The sequence below is a fragment of the Diprion similis genome, chromosome 3 (genome assembly GCF_021155765.1).
Source record: "Diprion similis isolate iyDipSimi1 chromosome 3, iyDipSimi1.1, whole genome shotgun sequence".
NCBI lineage: Eukaryota > Metazoa > Arthropoda > Insecta > Hymenoptera > Diprionidae > Diprion > Diprion similis.
In genome coordinates this window covers 2,351,954-2,373,989 of record NC_060107.1, presented here as the reverse complement: position 1 = coordinate 2,373,989, position 22,036 = coordinate 2,351,954, and the positions used below count along the sequence as shown (strand labels likewise).

The 22,036-nt window shown below is 39.6% G+C and overlaps 5 protein-coding genes across 10 annotated transcripts; 2 read left to right on the top strand and 3 right to left on the bottom strand.

The window, feature by feature from the left end:
• Nucleotides 1–1,221: 1,221 nt before the first annotated feature.
• On the top strand, nucleotides 1,222–3,707 carry LOC124404771 (alpha-L-fucosidase). Of its 2 annotated transcripts, none has more exons than XM_046879147.1 (6): nucleotides 1,222–1,883; nucleotides 1,964–2,212; nucleotides 2,400–2,762; nucleotides 2,834–3,052; nucleotides 3,169–3,392; nucleotides 3,499–3,702. In XM_046879147.1, exons 1-6 carry the CDS (start codon nucleotides 1,571–1,573, stop codon nucleotides 3,592–3,594), a joined length of 1,464 nt encoding a protein of 487 aa, XP_046735103.1. In that variant the 5' UTR covers nucleotides 1,222–1,570; the 3' UTR covers nucleotides 3,595–3,702. The 2 variants fall into 2 exon arrangements, with proteins under 2 accessions (XP_046735103.1, XP_046735105.1); XM_046879149.1 differs by having other exon boundaries at nucleotides 1,660–1,791; nucleotides 3,499–3,707.
• A 400-nt stretch (nucleotides 3,708–4,107) lies between these two features.
• Nucleotides 4,108–6,992, bottom strand: LOC124404772 (cytosolic non-specific dipeptidase). The gene is made up of 5 exons (XM_046879150.1): nucleotides 6,917–6,992; nucleotides 5,859–6,309; nucleotides 5,295–5,723; nucleotides 4,672–5,145; nucleotides 4,108–4,558 (listed from the first exon to the last, which is right to left on the bottom strand). Exons 1-5 carry the CDS (start codon nucleotides 6,955–6,957, stop codon nucleotides 4,514–4,516), a joined length of 1,440 nt encoding a protein of 479 aa, XP_046735106.1. The 5' UTR covers nucleotides 6,958–6,992; the 3' UTR covers nucleotides 4,108–4,513.
• Nucleotides 6,993–7,876: 884 nt separating this feature from the next.
• On the top strand, nucleotides 7,877–10,671 carry LOC124404773 (leucine-rich repeat-containing protein 59). 5 transcript variants are annotated; one of them, XM_046879155.1, is made up of 7 exons: nucleotides 7,877–8,010; nucleotides 8,679–8,773; nucleotides 8,864–8,923; nucleotides 9,084–9,206; nucleotides 9,295–9,511; nucleotides 9,657–9,863; nucleotides 10,019–10,671. In XM_046879155.1, exons 2-7 carry the CDS (start codon nucleotides 8,681–8,683, stop codon nucleotides 10,324–10,326), a joined length of 1,008 nt encoding a protein of 335 aa, XP_046735111.1. In that variant the 5' UTR covers nucleotides 7,877–8,010; nucleotides 8,679–8,680; the 3' UTR covers nucleotides 10,327–10,671. The 5 variants fall into 5 exon arrangements, with proteins under 5 accessions (XP_046735111.1, XP_046735107.1, XP_046735109.1 ...); XM_046879151.1 differs by having other exon boundaries at nucleotides 8,660–8,773; nucleotides 10,019–10,670; XM_046879153.1 differs by having other exon boundaries at nucleotides 7,879–8,010; nucleotides 8,647–8,773; nucleotides 10,019–10,670.
• A 132-nt stretch (nucleotides 10,672–10,803) lies between these two features.
• LOC124404769 lies at nucleotides 10,804–15,453 on the bottom strand. Its single transcript, XM_046879143.1, has 4 exons — nucleotides 15,271–15,453; nucleotides 13,289–13,846; nucleotides 12,913–13,085; nucleotides 10,804–12,820 (listed from the first exon to the last, which is right to left on the bottom strand). The coding sequence occupies exons 1-4, from the start codon at nucleotides 15,296–15,298 to the stop codon at nucleotides 11,117–11,119; spliced, it is 2,463 nt and encodes an 820-aa protein (XP_046735099.1). The 5' UTR covers nucleotides 15,299–15,453; the 3' UTR covers nucleotides 10,804–11,116.
• A 2,235-nt stretch (nucleotides 15,454–17,688) lies between these two features.
• Nucleotides 17,689–18,815, bottom strand: LOC124404639 (phosphate carrier protein, mitochondrial-like). The gene is made up of 3 exons (XM_046878974.1): nucleotides 18,615–18,815; nucleotides 18,269–18,547; nucleotides 17,689–18,195 (listed from the first exon to the last, which is right to left on the bottom strand). Exons 1-3 carry the CDS (start codon nucleotides 18,813–18,815, stop codon nucleotides 17,689–17,691), a joined length of 987 nt encoding a protein of 328 aa, XP_046734930.1.
• Between the last annotated feature and the right edge of the window lie 3,221 nt (nucleotides 18,816–22,036).

Here is a 22,036-nt window from a genome sequence, read left to right as displayed (position 1 = left end):
GTCATCTTGAACATGTTGAAAAACATGAAATGATATTTCATGAATTTTCTTTTTAGCTTTGCGAATATAACAAATAGACCTATTCCTGTGTGATTATTTAATATAGAGATACGGTTGAGAGAAATCATCCTCCGATGTTTCCTGCGATATTTTTCTTCTTTACTAGTTTTTATACCGAAAAAGTTAATACTGTTAATCACGACAGCAATCAAGCTGATTATGAACATTTTTCTCACGAATGAATTAGATTTCCATGATGAGGATATAATTATGGGACAATTCTTACTCAAATATGTATACGTGTACCGAGTTGCGATGAACTGAAAATCTTAGCTTGCCCTCAAACATTTCAGCGATGATCGTCATTGGTTTGTCCATTGTCGAAATTGATGATATTGTTTATACGTTAACGATTCACTTATAATATATTTATGATTATAAACAGTTCACTCAAACTCTGGAACATCCAACCCGACTTGCGTGGAACGCGAGAGAAAACAAATGCAAGCTAGTTCAAGTGACGATCGCGCTTTCGATTGGTCGTTCTATCGATATCTTAGAAATAAATATTATAATCGAATAAAAATTGCCTCGAATGTTTCGGACTTATCAATAGTAAATTGTGATTAAGATGTCGTTCAGTCAGAAAACTCGGTCATGTCACTACGATTTTTGATCATTATTAGTTTTTGCGAGTCGTAACATCGTCGCGACGAGCTTCGTGTACTCGTGAAACAAATGACGATTTGAACCGACGATTGCGCGCCAATTGCATCAAGAATGGTTAATAAAACAATGAGTAGACAGCGACACATGATGGGCAAAATTTAGAAAATCGGAATAATTTATTTACCAACTGATCGCGCCAATTTTTTGAACAATAAATAAATGGTCTACCGAAAGATGGCATCGTTGTTAAAACAAGTAAATAGTGACGCCACGTTCAAAATATTATTCGAACGTTTCAAATTAACGATTTTTTTATCGTTAATTTCTTATTGCAGGCACATCGTAATGGAATTACTAGTGCATGGTAATGCAAGGTAATAATGCTAAGAATTATTTCACCTCCTGCAGCCAACAATTGATAGATTCTTTACTCTGATTTTCTTGGCCCAAGCGTCGAAGTTATCGAACGTGTAAACAATTTCACGTAAATTTGGTATCTCATAGGTGAGTGGACGTAGAAATTACCTGAGATCTACGCAGCCGGAATAGTCGCATACACCGACTTTGCCGGTGTCACGTCGATGAGGTCACCTTCGATTACCTTCTATTACCTTTGATGTGGCATTTACCGGTCATTGACAGCAGACCGCACTGTCCTTGTCCAGTGGAGATTTCTTTTTCATGTTTACATTACAAATGTACATGATAACAGACGTTTTTTATCTTGACACAGTAGGTATTGAATACTGCTGATGACGCTTGTAACCTCAATCAGTTGGTAACAGCAACCAAGTACAGGAAAGAGGCGTTTCCTCTGCCTCAAACCGCTGCAGTATAATAGTTTGAAAATACAGTGTATGATTATTGCTAAACTAATTCTTACTATATCCATTTTATAATAATGATTTTACGCGGCTTATTACTGCTATGCTATTGCGCAACGAGCTATTCCAATCAACTCGACAACTACGTCGTAATGATGAACAATGACGATGTCGAACAATGGAACAAAGAGACTTCTCACAAAGAAATGAATGGGTTTCTTCAAGATGAGACTGAAGTTGACGGCAAACCATACCAAGCAACCTGGGACAGTCTGGATAAACGACCGATACCAGACTGGTACGAAGATGGGAAGATTGGTGTTTTTATTCACTGGGGTGTCTTTAGTGTACCAGGTTTTGGATCTGAATGGTTTTGGAAGAATTGGAAATGTAAATGATGTTAAATATCTTCAAGTTTTTTACCCCCCTTTTTTCCCCAGACTTTTAAAACAAATTTGTCTGTTTCGCAGCTGAATCTGGTAACAAGTATGAGGAATTCATGAAAGCGCACTATCCACCTGACTTCAGTTATCAAGAGTTTGCTCGTGACTTCACTGCAGAATTTTTCAACGCTACCCAATGGAGCGAACTATTCAAAGCAGCCGGAGCTAAGTATGTTGTACTGACGAGTAAACATCACGAAGGTTTCACCTTGTGGCCATCTAGATACTCCTTCAGTTGGAACTCTGTTGATATTGGGCCACACAAGGATCTCGTAGGTTTGTAGATGTTTTCCTCTCTTATACATTTAGTGTTGCAATTATTGATCTGCATTGTGAATATATGTATATATTTTTGCGTGAAAAAGTCGTATACAATCGTTTGTAATAAAAATTTTAGTATGAAAATCTGTCTTAATTTTCGATTAAACTTTGTGAAGGTTTATATCATATTTCAAATTTGCAGGTGATCTTGCACAGGCTATAAGAAAAAATACAGACCTGAAATTTGGTCTGTATCATTCAATGTACGAGTGGTTTAATCCCATGTACCTAAACGACAAGAAGAACAAATTTGCAACAGATAACTTTGTTACGCAAAAGATATACCCCGAGCTTCTTGAACTCGTCAACAATTATCATCCGGAGGTAATCTGGTCCGACGGGGACTGGGATGCGTCGGACACATATTGGAAATCTAAGGAATTTCTGGCCTGGTTGTATAACGATAGTCCAGTCAAAGATACTGTTGTAGTTAACGATCGATGGGGATCTAACATTCCATGCCACCACGGTGGCTACTATACCTGCACAGATCGTTATAATCCAGGTAATTACAATTGAGATTTTCAATTTTTCACACATTTATTAAGATCCTGAGCTCCACGTTCTTACTTGCAGGTGTACTTCAGCCACACAAGTGGGAGAACTGCATGACAATTGATAGGGTTTCTTGGGGATTTCGAAGAAACGCTGTTCTGGCTGATTACCTCTCACTGAAGGAGTTAGTTCACGAATTGGTAGTGACTGTAAGCTGCGGCGGAAATCTGCTTATGAATGTTGGACCGACTAAAGATGGCATTATTGCACCCATTTTTGAGGAAAGGCTTCGCGGTCTAGGTATTAGTTCGTTTTACAGTTGTAGCCAGTTACCATATTCTTCAATGACTCCATATTTAACGGCTGTTCACCTTTTTTTCCCCTGTTTTGCGGTGATTGATTCATTTATTGTGTAGGAGCTTGGCTGGCAGTAAACGGAGAAGCGATTTATGGCAGCAGACCATGGAATGTGCAAAATGATACGACCACCGGAGATGTGTGGTATACACAAAGCTCGAATAAGCAAAAACTTTATGCCACCCTTCTGAGCTGGCCCGAGGACGATAATTTATGTTTAGGGGCAAAGCAAATACCTGACAGTCCGCAAATATCGCTACTTTCTAATGGTAAAAAACTGAAGGTAACGTACATGTTTCTGGAATTATTCCCAATTGATAAGGTCAACTTGTCAAATTATGTCGGAGCATCGCCTGTTTCTTATTAAATTTTTCTCTCTCTTTTTGCAGTGGAAGAAAGTTGGTCAAACTCTGTGCATAAGTTTACCTGTAGACGCCAACAAAGGAGAACCAGCATGGACACTTCGTTTTGAAAAAAATGGATAAATCCAAAGTGACTTGAAATTTCTGTACTTATTGTATTACCTTTAATTAATTATATTTTTCCCATAATATTTTTAAATATTACGAATAAGCTGCGTAAAATTGAATCGCATAATTGGTCATCATTTTCTACTACCATTTCAATCGCTGATAAAAATTATCTTGGACATTTAAAAATATCGGAACTACCCAAAACCAGACTCCGGACTGTCGAATGTCAAACTTAATAGTGCGCAGACTTTTATGGAGACAAAAGTGTAGTACCGTATAAATTTTTAATTATTTCGCGTGTCTAACGGTATAAGGAAGTCTACGTCAATAAGGGGAATTTGGTTGTGAAAGGGCAGATATTTTTTTTTTTTTGCCGCATAGTTACAAAAGCACTCAAAACGCATATTTACACCAAAATTATCCGAAAAAATAAATAAAGGTACAAAGCATTATGTTTGATGGATATGCCCTTTTCGGCACCAGAATACATTTTTATTCATCACATAATTATATAAATGGTAGAAGGTAAATAACACAAAAGCCTTCAGGATATAAAAATTTCTCGATTTTGAAAAGAATTTAAAAATTTTGTATTTTCTCAAAAAATAACATCGGATGTAACGGTATAAGGTTGTATCCGACAGTTTTTTTTCGCAAACACTCTAAAAACCTTTTACACGAAAGATTCGTCGATTTCTTTTTTAATGTATTCTCATGTTTTTCGCGTAAATATAAAAGGGAAAAAGAAATAGACCTTTTTACCTTTACGCTTGTAAAAGGTTGTATAATGACGCATGCTTCCTTATACCATTAGACATGCGATATGTTAAATTCGGTACATTTTAATAATATCATAATATTCATAAGTGGGACGTAAGAGTAACAGTGTATTCCTCGAGACTCGTTCGTAGACTTTTAGGAAGATTTAGTTTCATAGTTGAGCAACTTCGTAGAGATAAGCTCCAAGTAATTTTGTCTGAAAGCAAAAACGAACATAGTTAGTATAGGTGTGACATAAAATTTTTTTTTCTTTCTTTCACGAAAAATCGTTATACAGAATGTGTTAAATAATAATCTAAAAAAACTTACGCCTTCTATGTAGTTGCGCACGTTGAGCTTTTCGTTTTGGGAATGTGCACCGTCATCCCCACAGCCAACCGGCAATAGAAGAACATTTTTACCAGTCACTTCTTGAAAAGTTAGCGTCACAGGAATGGAACCACCCTCACGCGACAAGTCTGGATCAACCTTGTAGACGTGTTTTGTAGCCTTACGACCCGCAACGTAGTGCGGGTGATCCGGATTCTCTGTCCATGGCTTTCCACCATGGCCCATGCTGACTTTCATTGTGTTGGGACTGCCTCTAGTCGCCCATTGCTTTTCCAGGTAACTTCGCACCTGTGATTCAACTTCATTCGGGGTCATGTCGGGCACTATTCTAATCGAGAATTTGCCAATCACCGTTCTTGGTATCACAGTCTTTGCTCCGGGTTCACTAAAAGCGCCTTCGATACCATGTAGAGAAAGGCTTGGAAAACGCCAGCGGTGCATCAACAGTTGCGTCTATTTTTCGTTTAAAAAATAAGTAAATCATTCGGAGTTAAATTAATACATTTTTCTTCTGACGAATTACGAACATTCTGAATTTTTTTATATTCTAGTATCCGGTAGAAAAATTCATCATCTTGCGACAAATAACCAATTATACAAACCTTGTCCTCATTCTGCGCCAGCCTGGTTGTTCCGACCTGCGTACGGAATTCATCGACGTCAAATTCTATTGTCTTGTAGCTTTCAAGTTCAGCATCTGTGATCTTGGCAACTTTGTCATAGATGCCATCAATTTGAATTCGCCCGTTAACATCCACTAACGTATTCATTAGGAAGATCAGATCGGCCATAGCCTCGTGTACAGTTCCGCCGAAAGTCCCGCTGTGAAGATCTTTGCTGGCACAGCTGACCTCCAGGTTAAAATAGCAGATACCCCGAAGACCGTACGTTATGCAGGGCTTTGTCGTACCCAGCCAGTAATTGTCCGAGATGCATACATAGTCGGTACCCTTCAAGAATGTATCTTTACGATCCCACAAGAGCTCGTCGAGACCTTCGCTTCCGCTCTCCTCCATACCCTCGAAACAGAACTGTAACAGAAAATATAAATGAATGAATAATGAATTGGCGATAAAAGGTTCCCCTTTAGTCAATGCTGCGAGATTAGTCGTTCCTAAAAATAGAAGAAGAAACTAGAATGTTGAACAAGCGAGGTACTCATTTACCTTTATATTAACGGGTATGTCTTCCCCGATGGCTTTGTATCCTTGCAAAGCATGAATCCACCCAAGGACAGGACCTTTGTCGTCGGTACTTCCTCTACCGTACAATTTTCCATCTTTTTCGATCAACTCAAACGGCTCGGTGTCCCAACCATCTTCGACTAGAGCCGGTTGAACGTCCAGATGTCCGTACAAAAGTACAGTCTTCTTTTTCGGATCGGAGCCAAGATCACCCAGCAGAATTGGCGGCAGAGGGATCTGCTTGCCGTCGGGAAGTGTTTGCTTTCCAATATCGACAAGTTCTGTTGTAGATCCCAATTCCTTGAGCTTTTTTTCTGCCCACTCCATCATTCTCACTATCTCGTTCCTTTTGTCGGGCCATGCTGAGACGGATTTTATTGCTACAGCCTCCTTGAGGGTCTGAATGTAATCAGACTTATGGGCGTCTATATGGCTGTAAAATATTTTCGATATCAGGCATTCTGCAAAATATATTAGCTCTCGGCAGCTAACTAACGTCGTCTGAAAAAAATATTATATCAACATTTGCACGTCGCTCTAAAAGTAATCTATGACTATGTACTTAATCCTGTTTAAAAATTACATTAAGTGATGGATGGATTGACAGAAGCGATCAGAAGACAATTCATCAAAATTAGGTCCACGGATCAATTCCAGTAACGTAGATTGCCTTATCCACTATTTTTCCCAAATACCTATCACAAGATAAGCCACGGTCTGATATATATCAACAGGTACGTCAAGTTGTCAGCGGATAAATAAGGATAAGCTAAATTATCAGTAATCCGTCACACTAGCTTTTCTCAAAATATATCGATAAATAACCGTTTGCCATAAGGAATGCTTGTTGAACCATATTAAATTATCTGTCTTGAAATATCGCACATTATTTTTCTATTTCCAATATTGTAAATATATGTAATATTTTTCTCCCGAGTATCGCTGAGATCGGGACAAAATATTACGCTAAAAAATCCTATAGACACAAATTATGCATGTTAACTAAAGCATTTGAAAAACAAATAAAAATCGTTATTTACCTAAACAATTTGCTCAACGTTTGCGGTAGTGGCAGAGCCATCGTAATGGATTACGTCCTTAGCTCGGCACGTTCGGCTGGAGAAAGAAAGCAGGCGTTGAATTGTTAGAACTATTACAAAGAGAAGATCTCTTGAAACAAGCGAGCGGATTGTCACCGGCTGACTTTTATAGCGAGAAAAACATTCTTATCAGCTCTGCTTTTAAGCTCAACGTTATGGTGTACTCTGTGAATTTATCTAATCTTTGAACGCAATGCTTGTCTGTCAGTATCACCGGTACATAAATACGGCCGGATTCTCGCACTTTAATCGAGTAAAGTTTGCTTGTACAGGCAACAGATGAGATAGGTGGAATGAATAATAATGACTATCACGTTTTTATTTTGTAGGAAGGGGCAGATAACCGTTTACAGAACTATCGCGCGTTCGATTTGGTGTGCCGAACTCGCGCCTAGCAACACGCGAGTATATTGTCTTATTAATTAAGTGAGAAAAGATTGAAAGAGGACGTCAATTCTTGCACAAAGCAAGGCGAAAGGACCAGAATTTGATTTTTACTTTGCCACGTCGTCAAGTATATTTATAGTTCATTCAACGGTAATAATATAACAATTTTCGAGTTTCGTCACGAACGATGGAGATGAGACGAAACTTGACATTTATCGCTATTCATTCGCTATATGCCGTACGTAGAAAACAATACAAAACGCCGGGCTTACGTGAATTTGTTGACGATAAACGACTGAGTTTATCGCTAAAAGTATGAATTCCAGTGATTCACGTGATGACTGTTAAAAGTGTCAACAGACTGTGGCTCCGGCGGGTTCCAAAACAAAAAAATCCCGGTTTAAAATGCGGTTTAACGACCGCAGATTTATAGAAATCTGTGTTACCGACAATCTGGGATCATGCTTGACAACCAAACAATGATTCTTGCTCCGCAGGTGTTGGTAAACCTGTTTCAATATGTCAAATTCTATGACCGTAAATTCGCTTACGTGGACACGGTTTGACTTTATTCCAACTTATTCTGAGTGACGCATTTTGGAAGACTTTATCTGCGACCTTTGTCCATAATAAACAATAGAAATACGGTAATATTTGATAATTTCATACTCATTTCCACGATAATTCATCATCACGCCTTGTAGGTTCTATCATTTATCGTCAATTAAGAGACATACGTGAAGCCGGTTTTTTAATGAATTCACCGCACGATGCACATGCCAAGTTGCGGGATTAATGATGTTTTATTATCATGTTGAAGTTAGTAACGTTATCGTAACGATTTATGCTGAGGAAAAACCGTTATTTTCAAATTTTCGAACTGTTTAAAATTCAGTAAAGCCTAATAAAAAGTAATATACTCATATTTTACAATCCTAGTTCCTTCAAAATGACTGTAAAAATAAGAAAATGTTACTAACTTCAACATCGTGTTTTATTTACATTAGTAGAGAAATAGCACAAACCGCAGCTTAAGATCTAGACTATAGTTAAAGAAACCAAATTTGCAATAACAAATGTACCGATCGATCATTATTAATTGAGTCCGACAATGAAAAGTGTAAAGACTTGCACCTGCAGGTATCATTCGTTTATCTATATTTGCCTGAGATATCGAGTCTTTGTTATACTGGATAAAAACACTATGTATGAATAATGAAATCCTCGAATATATTTTGATCTTTCATATTTTAGACCTAATCTGGACAGCTATTAGCCGTCGCGACCAATTTACTGCCTGGGTTTTCAACTGCAGATATGTCGTCCAAGATGAATTTGAAGGATAAATTACAAGACGATACTTTGGATCTGAGCATGTCTGACCTTCAGGAAGTACCTGTAAAAGATATTGTGAGTATAAGCGATAATACTTTGTTATTTTTTTATTATGAATTTGTAATCTGTGAATGCGCGACATTGTCAACCATATTTATTTTTCAGGCTGCAATCAGAAAAGCATCCCACCTGGATCTCTCGAACAACAGGCTGGTCTCTTTGCCAGTAGGTTTGTTTTTTCGGTTTAATTTCATATATTTAGTCCTGCTTAAATTTGAGCTGAAATAATTTTAAGGAGAAAATTGAATGATTATTTTGGATATTACGAAGCTATTTACACAAGTACGCGTACCTTTTTTCAAACTTTATTTCATATTCTTTACAGAAAACATTCGCCACATTGACGCACATAGTCAAGCTGGATTTGAGCAAAAACCAGTTGACGGAGTTGCCGGAAAATTTTGGAGATATGCGCCAACTCAAATACATTGATCTCTACAGTAACAATGTAATTGAAATCACATAAGTTTTTGGCTGGTCGAAAATAATCTGCAGTAATATCAGCAAGCCTGTGATATATATTGTGTAAATTTCAGATAAGTCGTTTACCATTGAGCTTAGGTGAGCTGAAGAATTTAAAGTGGCTAGATTTGAAGGAAAACCCTCTGACGCCGGGAGTAGCCAGTGTTGCTGGATTGTGCAGTAATGCCAGGGAGTGTCAAGCTTGCGCTCGTAATGTTGTTGCATATTTAAGTAGTGCAAAACGAGCTATTGACGAGGAACAACAGCGTAGGATAATCGCAAGTGCAGCAGGTGCGACTACCACTTGATTAGCAATATCTCATGATAAATCTTTCGTTTTCATTTGACTTTTGATTGTGGTATTGAATTCATTGTCGAATTTGTTCATTTCAACTGGGCTCTTCTTATAAAAGTATCGTCTTTTGTTTAAAATTAGTTGAAGCAGAGAAAGGTACGGGACCTATGAAAAAAGAGGGGAAGAAGAAGAAGAAAAAAGCAGAAAACAAGGAGAGCAGGTCACAAGTAGATAGGGAAAATTCAGCAGGCCTTAAGTCAGACCGACAAAAGACCAATGGGCATACATCTGCACTAAGACTGAAGTCCGAGTACAAAAATAGTTACGGACTATCATCTTCACGGAAAGGTAACGAAAATATACATATATTATGTTTCTTAACAATTTATAGTAACTTTCAAAGTAATTTGAATATTCGGTAACTATGAACTTGACAGAAAAATTATTGCGCTCAAGGTCAAGACTATGTCTTTTACGTAAGTGACTAACTTTTCTTGTTTCAGATGGAATTGCTGGTAGACTGTGCAGAGGTTTGATCAAACTATTCTTCTGGTTGATAGCGATAAGTATTGTTGTTATATTAAGTCTTGTGACATTGCCCTTGTTTGATAAGCAACGGGCGGATTCTATTTCTAATTACTTGGAGCTCCAAACGGGGCAGCCAGTTCGGTATTACCAACAATCAAGTACTGAATATTTAAACAAATTTATTGACAACGTTATTCTATGGACTGAACAAGCACAAATCGTTTTGAAAGAAATTTATTCCAAGTATTTTGCTATTGGGAGTAGTTTGAAAAACGATCTATAAATATTTGACGTAAATTGATATATTTCGTGAAAAATGCACGATTAAAGTTTACATTTATCTACAATTGTTGATATTGGCAAAGTATATATATATATATATTATGTGTACTTATTTATATATCCATTGATTCCTCTTTGCTAAGTAATTTAATGTATAATTGTGAATATAAGATGATTTTGCACGTGAATTGAAAATATTCGGAAGTTTGAAAGATTCTTTACATATTATCCATGTTTAAAACATATGTGCTGTCATTTTACATCATATTCAATAATTTTGAATTTACTCTTACAAATACCTGTATAGTTCGATACGAATATACAAACTTAGACACGCAGATTTATTCAATTTTTTTTATTTTCAAAACATATATCAGTTGAAATATATACAAAAAAAAGTTCACATATGTACAAAAGTATAAAATATTATCATAAGGCTGCTTAACACATAAATCTGAAATCCCTAAGCCTTGTCTACCAAATAATCAAGGCATCTTTGATTTTAGAGGAAAAAAAACCATGAAAACAAAAAACACCACTAGTTGTCAACAATTGAGTGATTTGAATCGTTTTCTTATAAACAGGTTGACTTTAATACTTGGCTGATACATATGTAGACACATTGTACACCAGTCAATCCCAGTTATATGTAGATATATTTATTCTATTGGACAGTTTTCACAGTTTGGATATTCACCATTTGTTTTTGAACTGGCTAACAGCATTTCTTGGGTCTTTTTTTCTGTTTCTTGAAATGTCATTCAATATTTTGGCACTTTAAGTGATTTACTTTAACGGCAATCGTCATAAATATCACTCACATTATGATACGCTTCGGACTTTGTAATACATGGTTTCGTTTGGAGCATTCTGAACTTTTTTCCACTACTAAATATTTGTCGGACTTTCTTCTCTGAACTCTGTTCTTCTGGCTTGAACGTAGAAAGTTTGTTGGTCGCCCCAAATGAATTAATTTCAGACGATTTTGCTTTAGCAGGGTTCCAACCAATCTTTGATGTAGTTTGTACCAGAGGTTTACTTTTAGCTTCCTGACTTGCACGTTTCTTTTGAGCGACAATCCCCACGTCATCATAAATTTCCTCATCAGTAGTGTCCAACAAGCTCATAGGAGGCGGCGTCTGTGCACCTGCATCTGGATTCTTTGGTATTTGGTAATGTTCCGAATTCTCTTCAAGATTCGAATCGGCAGGTTGATTTTGATAAATTTCACTTTCAAAAGTTTTATTTAAGTTACGTACTACGTTTGGCAAATTTTTATGCCGCCCGATTGCAACTGATTGTTTTTCAAAGACTAATTTATTGTTCATCCATAATGCATCAGTCTTTTGTTTATTATTCAATATCTTTGCAGGTTTAACGATGCAATTTAAAGGCTCATCGTTTTTGGTACCAATATCATCATAGATCATTTGTTCCTCCTCTATTTCATGATCCAGAGGCTTTTTGTCAAGAAGCGGTCTTGGAGGTGGCGGACTATTGTAGTCTGATCCATCAATTGCTTCCGTATTGATGTTACTATGGTTTAATTCTTCGGATTTTCGATCTAAAGGTAATTTTGACGGAGCTGATATATTGTCGTTATGTTGAGGGGATGAGGAGATTTGGTTTTTCTTTGAATCTCCTTTCTGCGGCGATTCGCTCTTTTGCATTATTCTATCAAGTATAGATCTGAATGGCGATGACTTTGTAGGTGTCTTAGGAACTACTTTAGATGCCTGTTTCTCAATTTCATTTTCTACCGTTTTTTGCATTTCCTTCTCCATCTTCCTAAGATTTTGCACTTCCTCCTTTACTTGCGCCACGTCATCGTATGTTTCGCTTTCTTGATTCTCCTCTACACTCGCCCGCGTATCCTGTTCCACATCGATATTCCCTGTCTCGATTAATCTCACCTCCTGCCTTACGTTATATATGTCATCGTATAAGACTTCCTCAAATGCTTGGACTGTTTGCTCCACATCGATTTCAGAAGCAACCTCCTGACTGGTATTAATTTCTTCAGGAATCATAGAATAAAACATATCTTTATCTTCATTAGGAGATTCTTCGGACAAAGGCAAAGACGGAAGCTCCCTCAAACTGCGGTTTGGAACTGAAGGTGGTGCAGGTCTACCAGGTTTGCTGTTCTTTGGTTCAGATAGTTCCTCAATATATTTGGCAGGAGCCTTCTGTGGTAAGATTGGGGATTTCGAATTTATTGACGGCGCTGCGGTGCTAGCTGTTAGTGATTTTCCATTATCATTGTTTATGATGGGAATCCTTGGCGGTAAGTTTAACGCATCCTGAAGGCAGGTAATAACAAGGTCCTCGTAATCGTCATTTGAGTTTCGATCTGTCGAACTAGGTTCCACTTCCACAGGCTTCGGAATTGCCTTTACTGGTTGCGAGACTTTATTTGCAGTTGCGGCCTTAGCTTGTACTCTTCGAATCGCTGAAATCCACTGCGACCTATCTTTCGGGGCGAAGGCTATAAACTAAAACAAAGTAAAATAAAACTCATAAAACTTTTTTTACATAGGCATCCACTTTAACAATTTTATCCTATTCATTGGTAACTATGCCTTACCTGAAAACTTCTATTGTCCTTTAAGCAAATTTCGAATGTCGAATCTACCGGCTTCTTAGGACTGGATTGCTCGACGCTCACAGGTTGGCACGTCGATCCCTTTAAGGGTAGGACCTGTGTGGGCTTTGGATCTTTCTTGGTGTCGTAGCATAGAATATGTGCGTCTAAGAGAGCTGCAAAAAAATTGGTAAACTAAAATTCCGAGCTTTCACTTGGAGCATGATTTTTCCAAATAGTTCATCGGTGAGGATGATTGATGTAATCTTTAATCGGCGGGAAAGAAAGAATCGTTTTTTTTTTTGACGTTAGTGAAGTTGTAAAGACCCACTTCGACAATACAAAAATATGTATCTAATATAAACTCTGATATACGCACCAGCCCAAAACGAGCGAGTGACTTCAAACAAAAATTTTCGCTCTTTTCTCCGGAGTTGTTCAAATTTCTGTGATTTTGCTTCAGCCTCTTGCGCATTCATCTTAGCGTATATTTCCGTGCTTTCAGAATCATCGACTTCTTCGACGTTGGACAATTGATCTTGCGAGACGTTAGATACGACATTCGTAGATAACGGCGTATCCTGAGGCGGTAATCGGATAAGAGGTGAATCTGTAGGAGGCAACGGCTGGAAATAAGTCGGTGGTCTAGACGGTGATACAAACTGTTTAGGAACAGTAGTCGGAATTTTCGTTTCATTCGCAGGCGGTATCTTGATCGGGCCATTTTTATACAAAAAGCTACAAGGCATTATATAATCTGCGGATGAATCTGGTCGCTGGGCTGAACAATTTGAAAGCGGTTTCTCGGGCTCCATGTTGACATATTCGTCCGGTGGTTCCCCGATATCCCCCATGCGTTTTAAAAGCCTCTCTCGCGAGGCGTCGAATGTCGGTGGAAGCGCAACAGTGGAGAGACTGCGCAAAAAGTGCAGAAGATCTGAAATTCGAAAACGAAATATAAACGATGTAACGAAACTGAAAGAAATTTCAACTATTTTCTGTCTATTATTCCGACGACATTGCTGGTAAAAGAATTACAAAAACAATTAATTCAACTTAAAAACGAATTCTGTTTAGTTTGAAAAAAAGTTCAAGTGTCTGACTAGTCATAGTTTACGCATTCGAACTAATAGTAATTCTGTGTCATCTTATTTCATCTGTGATAACGATTTCAATGTTGGACCAATTTATCGAGAGTACATGGTTATAGTAACGAAACGTTGAGAAAAAATGACCAATTTCTTATTTATACAAATGAACTAAATAGGATTACGAATAATAAATTTGTTTTCTTTTATTACGGTTTACTGAATTTCGAACAGTTTGAAAATTTCGAAATAACGGTTTTTCATCGGCATGAATCGGTAGGATAACGTTACTAACTTCAACATGATTGCTTATCGACGCGGTGAATTTGAATTATCAGTGATAATTGGACAATTTTGCAGAAAATAAATCTCGAGAAACCTGCAACGTTTTTGATCTTTGTACGGAATTATTGAATATTGTTGATTAAAAAAATTTGAGAACATTGTTACAGCTAGCTCGAGACCATCCCACTCTTCATAATAGCCACGTGAAACAATGTCAAGGATTTTGCTGCGCCTCATTCCTAATCGATATACATAGATATAGGTACGATGAAAACAAGAACCAAGAATGAAATCGACGATGAACGATACCGCCTTTCAAAAGGCGATAGCCGATCATTTTCCGCACAGACATTGAGGACAGAAACAATGATATCTGATTACATCACTGTTACTTCAGCCGCTATTTACACACATGAGTTATGTATCGTGTATTCCACGGTTACCAAACACAAAACCAACTGTCATCGCAGTCTCGAGTCCATTCTATTTAACGAATTAACGATTTACTCGAATTTTACTCGACGTAATTTTCCATTAGCTTAAATTATTTATTTTCAAGTAAATACCTATATTCATTTACAAATAGTATATATATAAATATCTGAGACAGATTCATATCTGTAACTTAAATCGTGGATTCAGCCAAACTACTTAAACAGTATAATTTATCAGTCGTAAAATAAATCTATAATCTGAACGACATTGTTGACATGAATTTTTTTCAAACGGCTCGGTAAAAACTAGGTCGTAATTTCCGACACATCATGACAATACGTATATGATGCGAAATGGGTGTGGTTCATAAGTGTAATTATAAACTTTGCATGCATAAAAACACACCAGTCTGATTAAAACTGAGATGACACATGTGACAGGATATTGTTACGAGAGTTCCGGTCTGACACACAGCGGATGAATTTGAGATAAATCATATGGCGGGATGGGATAATTTCTGAAGTATAATGACTTTTAATTACAGTGTACTTACCCTGCCGAAGCTCGTGATCAAATTCCATTTCAAATCTGTGGGTGTCTTCTACATTTGTTCGATTAGTATTTTATCACACCTTGAAACGTTTCTTCGACACTGATTCATTTTTCATTTTGTCCTAGTCGTTGTTAACAGGTGTATCCGGTGTATCCGAATCCGCCAATTTTATTTCTGAAATGGAATCGCCTTATCTTAAGATATATGCAAGAAAAATACTTCGATTCATTCGTTTGAAATACTTATAGCTAACTAAACCGTACGATAAATTAGTTGTGCCACGTTTGGCAGACGCGAGAATGAATTCTGGCTACTGGAGTATTCAAAGCACGCCCGCACCGACTGTATTTGCTTTAATATGATTTTTAAAACGCTGTAACACCTTCTCATACACTTTGCTCTTCAGTTATTCTCCGTTAATTATTAAATCTGCAGTGAGTATTCAATGAGGATATTACACTGTGTGCACAACCGGATGCTACATAGATAAGTTCCGTTATCTGTTTTTCCATCCGTATACGAAACATCGGAAATCGTAAGGAGTAAAAATAAATTCTAACAAAGTCTTGAGAGGCAAAAGTGCTCAAGTTTTTCATAAATTAGAAATGAAATTAAAATCATTCAAACTCATGGGTGGAAGAATAATTTTACACTGTATAATTTATCACTCTCTCTCTCTCATAATAGTATGCTCACATACACACTCCAATGTCGTAGTTAACACGTGGGTCATGTCGTTACGTCAAATAACTTACGACGACATCGACCGAAGAAGTAAACTCTACCGTGGAATGTCTTTCGTTGTTATGCCATTGCAAAAGAGTGAAGAATAACGACGACAAACAAGCAGAGATTAATGATTAGGTGTATTCATGTATGTATTATGTATGTATGTATGTATATACGCGTGACTGAAACCAGCGAATGTCGATTTTAAGTGAAAACAACGATTCGTCAACTCCATTCGAATTTTGAAGCTCGGAGAAAAGTTTACTATACGATAAAATATTTCCTTCAAGAATTCTCAAACCGTACTTCACTCTCAGATTCCAAACCGCAATAACACCACATTCGTATTTATAAAACCTGACAACAATATACACGGAGTATGCCGAGAGTCCAACGTGAGTTCATAATCCAAGTGTGCAAGCAGCGTCTTCCCACGTAGTATAACTGCTACTGAATTTTATTGGACCCTTTACCATTGTTAGCCATGCATCTTGTCGCGTTGTCTTTGCCGATGTAACGCCCACCTATACCTAGATCTGATTGTTCCCAGAGTTCGGATGATTTTCAATGATTTCCCGTCAAACATTACCGCACGGTCAGAATTTTCGTTTAGTGAAAAATTTCAAACTTCCCGCAACGTTATGATGATACGATCGAACAGAATTGAGAGCGATAAAAGAGAGACGAGAAAGGTCTGATGTCGCTTAGAATCGATCGTATATGAGCGTCTCCTAAATTAAAACCAATCAATTTTCATCAACCCTCGTGACATATCGTTTAATTGTACCATATCATCATCACAGTAATGGGTCTCACAATCAGACGTCTTAATCATCAAGACTCGAAGCCAGACTTGCAGTTGAATATTTATTCCACCTCTTGATCACTTCACGGATACCTGCACTAAAACACTAGTTGGAAAAATGAAATCTCACCGTAACTATCAGCTCGGTCCTGCGATTTTCTTTACCTCACACGATGTCAGTGAAAATCAAAGTTACGCTAAGGAGACGAACGGTGATCCTAAAACGTCAGACGATGCCCAACATTAACAACCCCAAGTGAGTTCACTTCGCGGTACGCAATACTCAAGACAGCTCAAGAACTCCGAGGACTGTCTTACCGGGTGACTGAATGGACTGAGTGCCTTTAGTGCCGGTTATTTAAAATTCAATGGACTAGCTAGCCGTCGAGGACATTAACCAACCGCGTATATGCCTCGATGGGCACAGTGTTGAGCACTTGCGACGTCGTTGGTGACTCCCGCAGAGTTCTCGGGCGCCAGTTGACGTCCAGGAGTCAGGAACTCCTGAATCACCATAATACTTTACTCTGCCGTCTTCTCCCTCCAACTCTGCTTTACACTCTTATTTTTCCCTCTCTCTCTCTCTCTCTCGCTCTCTGTGGTTCTCTTACGGGAGTACAGCCAGCCAGTAGCAATCGGTGTAATAAATTCTCCTCGTGCAATATTTATTGTTATATGTACTTTTTTACCAACTGTTATATCAGTTTCTGCAATTACTCATATATCTGTTAAGTTTCAGAGTACCGATCGTCGCCCAGATCGTGTCCACAACGAATGCGGTTTATTTTAGATAGTATATACATGGCTAAAGACTGATTTTCACGTTCAGCACGTCGTTGCAAGATCAAAACGCAGCGAACGATCGCCCTCCACCTCTGCAGGTATCAGTGTTGACGTTTTTCGCCTGCTGGAGGCGGAGGTCGTGGCATCTTCGTGAAGACCTTGAAGGCGTCGTAGATGAACCATTGCAGAGCGGTCAACGTCCCGATCATGATGATCCGAGGCCCCAGTCCGTTCCACATACCCACGAAGCCGAGCTTCTTCGCAATTTCGGCCGCCGTAGAGCCCTTCTGCTGGTTCAATTTGCTGACAACAGTGTCAGCCGGGTGGCTGACGATCGCGCAAAATATTCCGGCGATATATCCAGCGGCAAAAGTCACCAGAAGCTGCTCAGCTTTGGTACACTGGGAACGTGGCTTGGGAACGACGTAGCGATAGAGCAGTTCCACCGTCCTTTCAAAGGACGTGAACTTCATCATGGTGTAGGGAACCTGACGGAACCAAAGCGGCACTAAACCCTTGTAGAAGACGCCGACGCCATCTTCTCGCATCATGACTCCCATCGCTTTGCTCAAGGAGGTTGTGAAGCCCGGAGACGTTTGGATCCGGACCTGAAACAGTGGGGAAAAAGTTGTCGTGAATATGGGCCGAAGACGTCGACGAGGAATTTGAGTTGGAGCACACCTTCACAGCCTCCATCGGCGCCAGTCCAATGTCGGCGAAAAATTCTGCCGATGCTGAACTCATCAGATACAACCACGTACGAAACTCGAACGCGTTATCGTCTCCGATCAATTTCCCGTAGTACACTTTGAAGAACTCGTACAAACCGAACTTGAATAAACCCTGAGTCGAGTAGCCCAGGAACGTCGGGAGCCATCCTCTCGTCAATCCGAGTACTCCTTCTTCCGCTATCGTTACTCTGAACCCGTTACTTAGATTCTGGTACTTGGCTCGATCGACCTGTCGATGGCAATTGTCGTCGACATTTTTAAACGTCGAAGGTATACGGAGGAGGCTATGGATTCACCTGCAATCGGCATTTAATCAAATCTAGGGGCGTTATCAGGGTGTGAGTACTGCCGCACGATGTTACGCCTCCCAAACCGCAGAGCAGAAAATACTTGGTGCTTCCAAAAGTGCAACTTTCTTGTCCCGACGGTGTTCCGGACGAGGCATCATTTGCCTTGAGGACAAATTTTTCTTGCAGCCAATTTCGCAAGGGCCACATTTTCGTTGAGGAGATTTTTGGGACAATATAACCCAACGATTCATACCGATCCGACAAGCTATTTAACGGCCAAAAAATTTCACATGATTTAAACGAAGTTAAACTTTATAATTGTTCACCGTTTAGTTACATTTTTCAATCCATATTGCCAGCGTGCTAAGCTTTTCTTTTTATCTTTTTGATATCACTTTTAGTCACAGCGTGAAACGATGTTTGACGTATGTTATTGATCTGACTGACGTTTGTCATTGTAAAATTTTGCAATTTTTCTAATAACTGGAACAATGCGTATGTTCATTCAGCTACCAGTACTTCGATCAATCTTTTTTAACGATCATTCGATCCTCGAGTTTCGATCTAAACAGCTGGTTGACGGAATGCGATTTTTTTGCCATCTTTAGTTCTTTTTCTCCAAATTTTTGGCCTCTTTCGACCGTCACGTCGTATTCACTCCCCAACGAGAACAGCGTAAATCCTGAACCAAAATTTCTGTGCAACGTATGCAAAAAAAAAAAAAAAAAAAAAAAAAAATTTTGAAAGATAAAGCATAAAAAATGGAATAAGTAAAAAGCATGTGTGAAAATAAAGTAAAGTAAATAATAAAAACTGAAAATGAGTATCAACGCTTCGCAAGCTACCGCGTGCTATGGCGGTCTCGGCACTTACGTTTGCCGCGGTGAAAATCGGGTCAACGATTTGGAATATCACGCAAATTGCCTCCGAGAAAGACTGGACAGATTGGAGGCAATGCTTCCGGTCGCTTTAATCGAGGCTAGCATCGCTGTCCAGAAAGGAGAACGACCCCTCGATCTTTTGCAACTAGCACACGCCGACGATGATCCAGTGGAAGAAAAACGCGAGGGTAAAATCGGCGAAACGAAAGGTTTGATAAGATGACACGTTGTTTGTTGATTGCCGATGAATTTCTTGGGGGAATCGGTGCCGGAGCATCTTCATCGCGGCGAATTATGTTTTTCCCCATAAACTTATCATCCGCAGTCGTTACGACATGGTTGTGACACAGTTGATAGTTCCTATCGCTTTTTGTGTACAGATACGTCGACTCCAACCGGAGAAACTGGTAATATAATCGACGACGAGGACCAGCCTCGGGTCTGCATGCTTCAGGTGTTGGCTAGGAAAGAGAAATCTCTTCGCAAAAAGATATACGAAATGGAAGTGAAGGAACAGCGATACAAGAAGGCGATGGCCGAGGCTGGACACACTTTGGGCCAGGCGAAAACCGCAGTGATTAACGATCCCGAGGTTTGCAAGCCCGAGTGCCCGGGTGCGATGAATCAGACTGTGAATGACTGCCGAGTCGCCGGAAGCTCGAGGGACCCGGTGAGGCAGAGGATCCAGGAACTGGAAGCGAGCAGCAGGAAGATCAGCCTGAACTTGAAGAACCTGCACAAGGATCGGGCCGAGCTTAGTTGCCAGGCAAAAAACTTGACCGCCGAGTTGCGCTGCACCCAAAAATGTCTGGGCCAAGTCCAGCAGCGGGTACTTGGCAGCTCGCCGTCAAGAGTCATCCCCATCATGTGTGATCCCAGTCTCAGCGAGGTCTACGAAAAGCCAATGTCGTGTTGTGGTAATTGTAAGAGTGGGAATGGAAGGAGAAAATTGCCCGAGGATCCGGAGGCCATGAGGACTCTGGCTGGCCAGTTCAAGGAGGCTTATAAAAATGCTGAGGTGTTTGTTTTCGGGGTGCTTGCGTAATCTGTGTGCTTGAGGATACGGTGACGGGATGTTTTTCTTCTTTGTTACAGAACGCAGGATTTTCACCCAGCGTTAGAGAGCCGATACGAAAAACTGCGGAGCGTTTGCGAGCACTGAGTAATGTTGATCCTGATACTTGTCCCTGTGGTCAACCCATCAAGGTACTTTTTCAAGGACATGAATGTACCCCGTGTCTATGTTTTTACGATTTTTTCAGTGCAACAGCTGCGTTATTTGCTCGTGCGCTGAATGGGAACGTGACCTGGAAGGTGGCGGCGGTGATGAACCACCGGAAGAAAGCTCCTCATCCGATGACCAAGAATCTCTGCGTCAAGGAACTGCAACGAAGAAGCCGAGAAAATCACAGGTGACGACGAGCTGCAACTGCGGTTGCAACGAAACTTCGTCGGAATCTGAATGTCCTTGTGGTTGTGCAGGCCGCATGGCTGGAGGGGTCGACCTTTGTCCGTAAGGAGTTTTTGAAACCCATAATTAATTAACATACATCTCGAGACAGCGAGGCACATTTATAACGAACAAAAGGAGATATAAATAAAAATTCTTAACGATAGTTGTTACGTTGCGTGATTGTTATTTTCATCTTCTTATTCTTATTCTTCTTCCGACGTTTGAAGAAAATCCTAGACTTTCTTCCAGATGTAGTTGCGAACAGGCGGTAGAATCCAGCGTCATATCGACTTCCGATCCATCGACGATAACCGAGACCACAATACCTTCTTCTGAAATTGATGATTCTGGACATAGCCAGGTGGGAAAAGGAGACGCCAATTGCCACGCGTACACCAGCTTGGATAGCTCTTTTTCTATGTGTACAATTTGCAAAAACGAATCTCCCCGAACGTCAGGTGCGTCATTCTCGCAAAACACCGACGTATTGTTCAAATATGCACCATTCTCTCAGATTTCTTTCGCACATTTAGGCCAGAAAAAACAAGGCATCCCTGATGATCAATGCGAAATTTGCCGATGCGAAGTGGAAAACGATTTACCGACGAGTACCGGATTCTGCAAAGTTTGTCCCTGCGCTTGCACAATGTGCGATGTGATCGAAAACCGGAAAGGATCACCACCGTGTCAAATGTGTCACCCGGTAGACACGGAAGTCGTTGATCCGCAGAACTACCCTAACGACTCGGTTGAATGTACTTGCTCACATCCTGCGGAAGTGCCACCTGAAATCAAAAAGGTAAAGGCTTTCGACGTCTGAAAGCCAGAGGCGATGGGGTAGGTCGTAATATCTCAATTAAAGAGGTCACCGAACCGACAGATGGCATACCTACCCCAGAATTTGATTGCGTGCCTCGTGCTCGCTGTTTCCTTGTAAAGTTCTAGTAGTTTCTGTGCGGGTGGGATCGTGTCACGTGGATGAAATTCCAGAGTCCCACTCGTCTTGATTGATGGTGACTATTACTGTGACGATAAGTTATTGCGCTCCGGGCAGTCTCACGCTAGTCTGTCTCACATGCCGTGAAAAAAAAACT

Coding starts and splice junctions, on each gene's coding strand:
- LOC124404771 (XM_046879147.1), top strand. CDS start 1,571: ATGATTTTACGCGGCTTATTACTGCTATGCTATTGCGCAACGAGCTAT. Junction 1,884..1,963: donor GTTTTGGAAGAATTGGAAAT/GTAAATGATGTT, acceptor TCTGTTTCGCAG/CTGAATCTGGTAACAAGTAT. Junction 3,393..3,498: donor CTAATGGTAAAAAACTGAAG/GTAACGTACATG, acceptor CTCTTTTTGCAG/TGGAAGAAAGTTGGTCAAAC.
- LOC124404772 (XM_046879150.1), bottom strand. CDS start 6,957: ATGGCTCTGCCACTACCGCAAACGTTGAGCAAATTGTTTAG. Junction 6,310..6,916: donor ACGTTGAGCAAATTGTTTAG/GTAAATAACGAT, acceptor AATATTTTACAG/CCATATAGACGCCCATAAGT. Junction 5,146..5,294: donor TGGCGCAGAATGAGGACAAG/GTTTGTATAATT, acceptor AACGAAAAATAG/ACGCAACTGTTGATGCACCG.
- LOC124404773 (XM_046879155.1), top strand. CDS start 8,681: ATGTCGTCCAAGATGAATTTGAAGGATAAATTACAAGACGATACTTTG. Junction 8,774..8,863: donor AAGTACCTGTAAAAGATATT/GTGAGTATAAGC, acceptor TTTATTTTTCAG/GCTGCAATCAGAAAAGCATC. Junction 9,512..9,656: donor GATAATCGCAAGTGCAGCAG/GTGCGACTACCA, acceptor GTTTAAAATTAG/TTGAAGCAGAGAAAGGTACG.
- LOC124404769 (XM_046879143.1), bottom strand. CDS start 15,298: ATGGAATTTGATCACGAGCTTCGGCAGG. Junction 13,847..15,270: donor TGATCACGAGCTTCGGCAGG/GTAAGTACACTG, acceptor TTCGAATTTCAG/ATCTTCTGCACTTTTTGCGC. Junction 13,086..13,288: donor CACTCGCTCGTTTTGGGCTG/GTGCGTATATCA, acceptor ATTTTTTTGCAG/CTCTCTTAGACGCACATATT.
- LOC124404639 (XM_046878974.1), bottom strand. CDS start 18,815: ATGTGGCCCTTGCGAAATTGGCTGCAAGAAAAATTTGTCCTCAAGGCA. Junction 18,548..18,614: donor TGATTAAATGCCGATTGCAG/GTGAATCCATAG, acceptor TGCCATCGACAG/GTCGATCGAGCCAAGTACCA. Junction 18,196..18,268: donor CGCCGATGGAGGCTGTGAAG/GTGTGCTCCAAC, acceptor CCACTGTTTCAG/GTCCGGATCCAAACGTCTCC.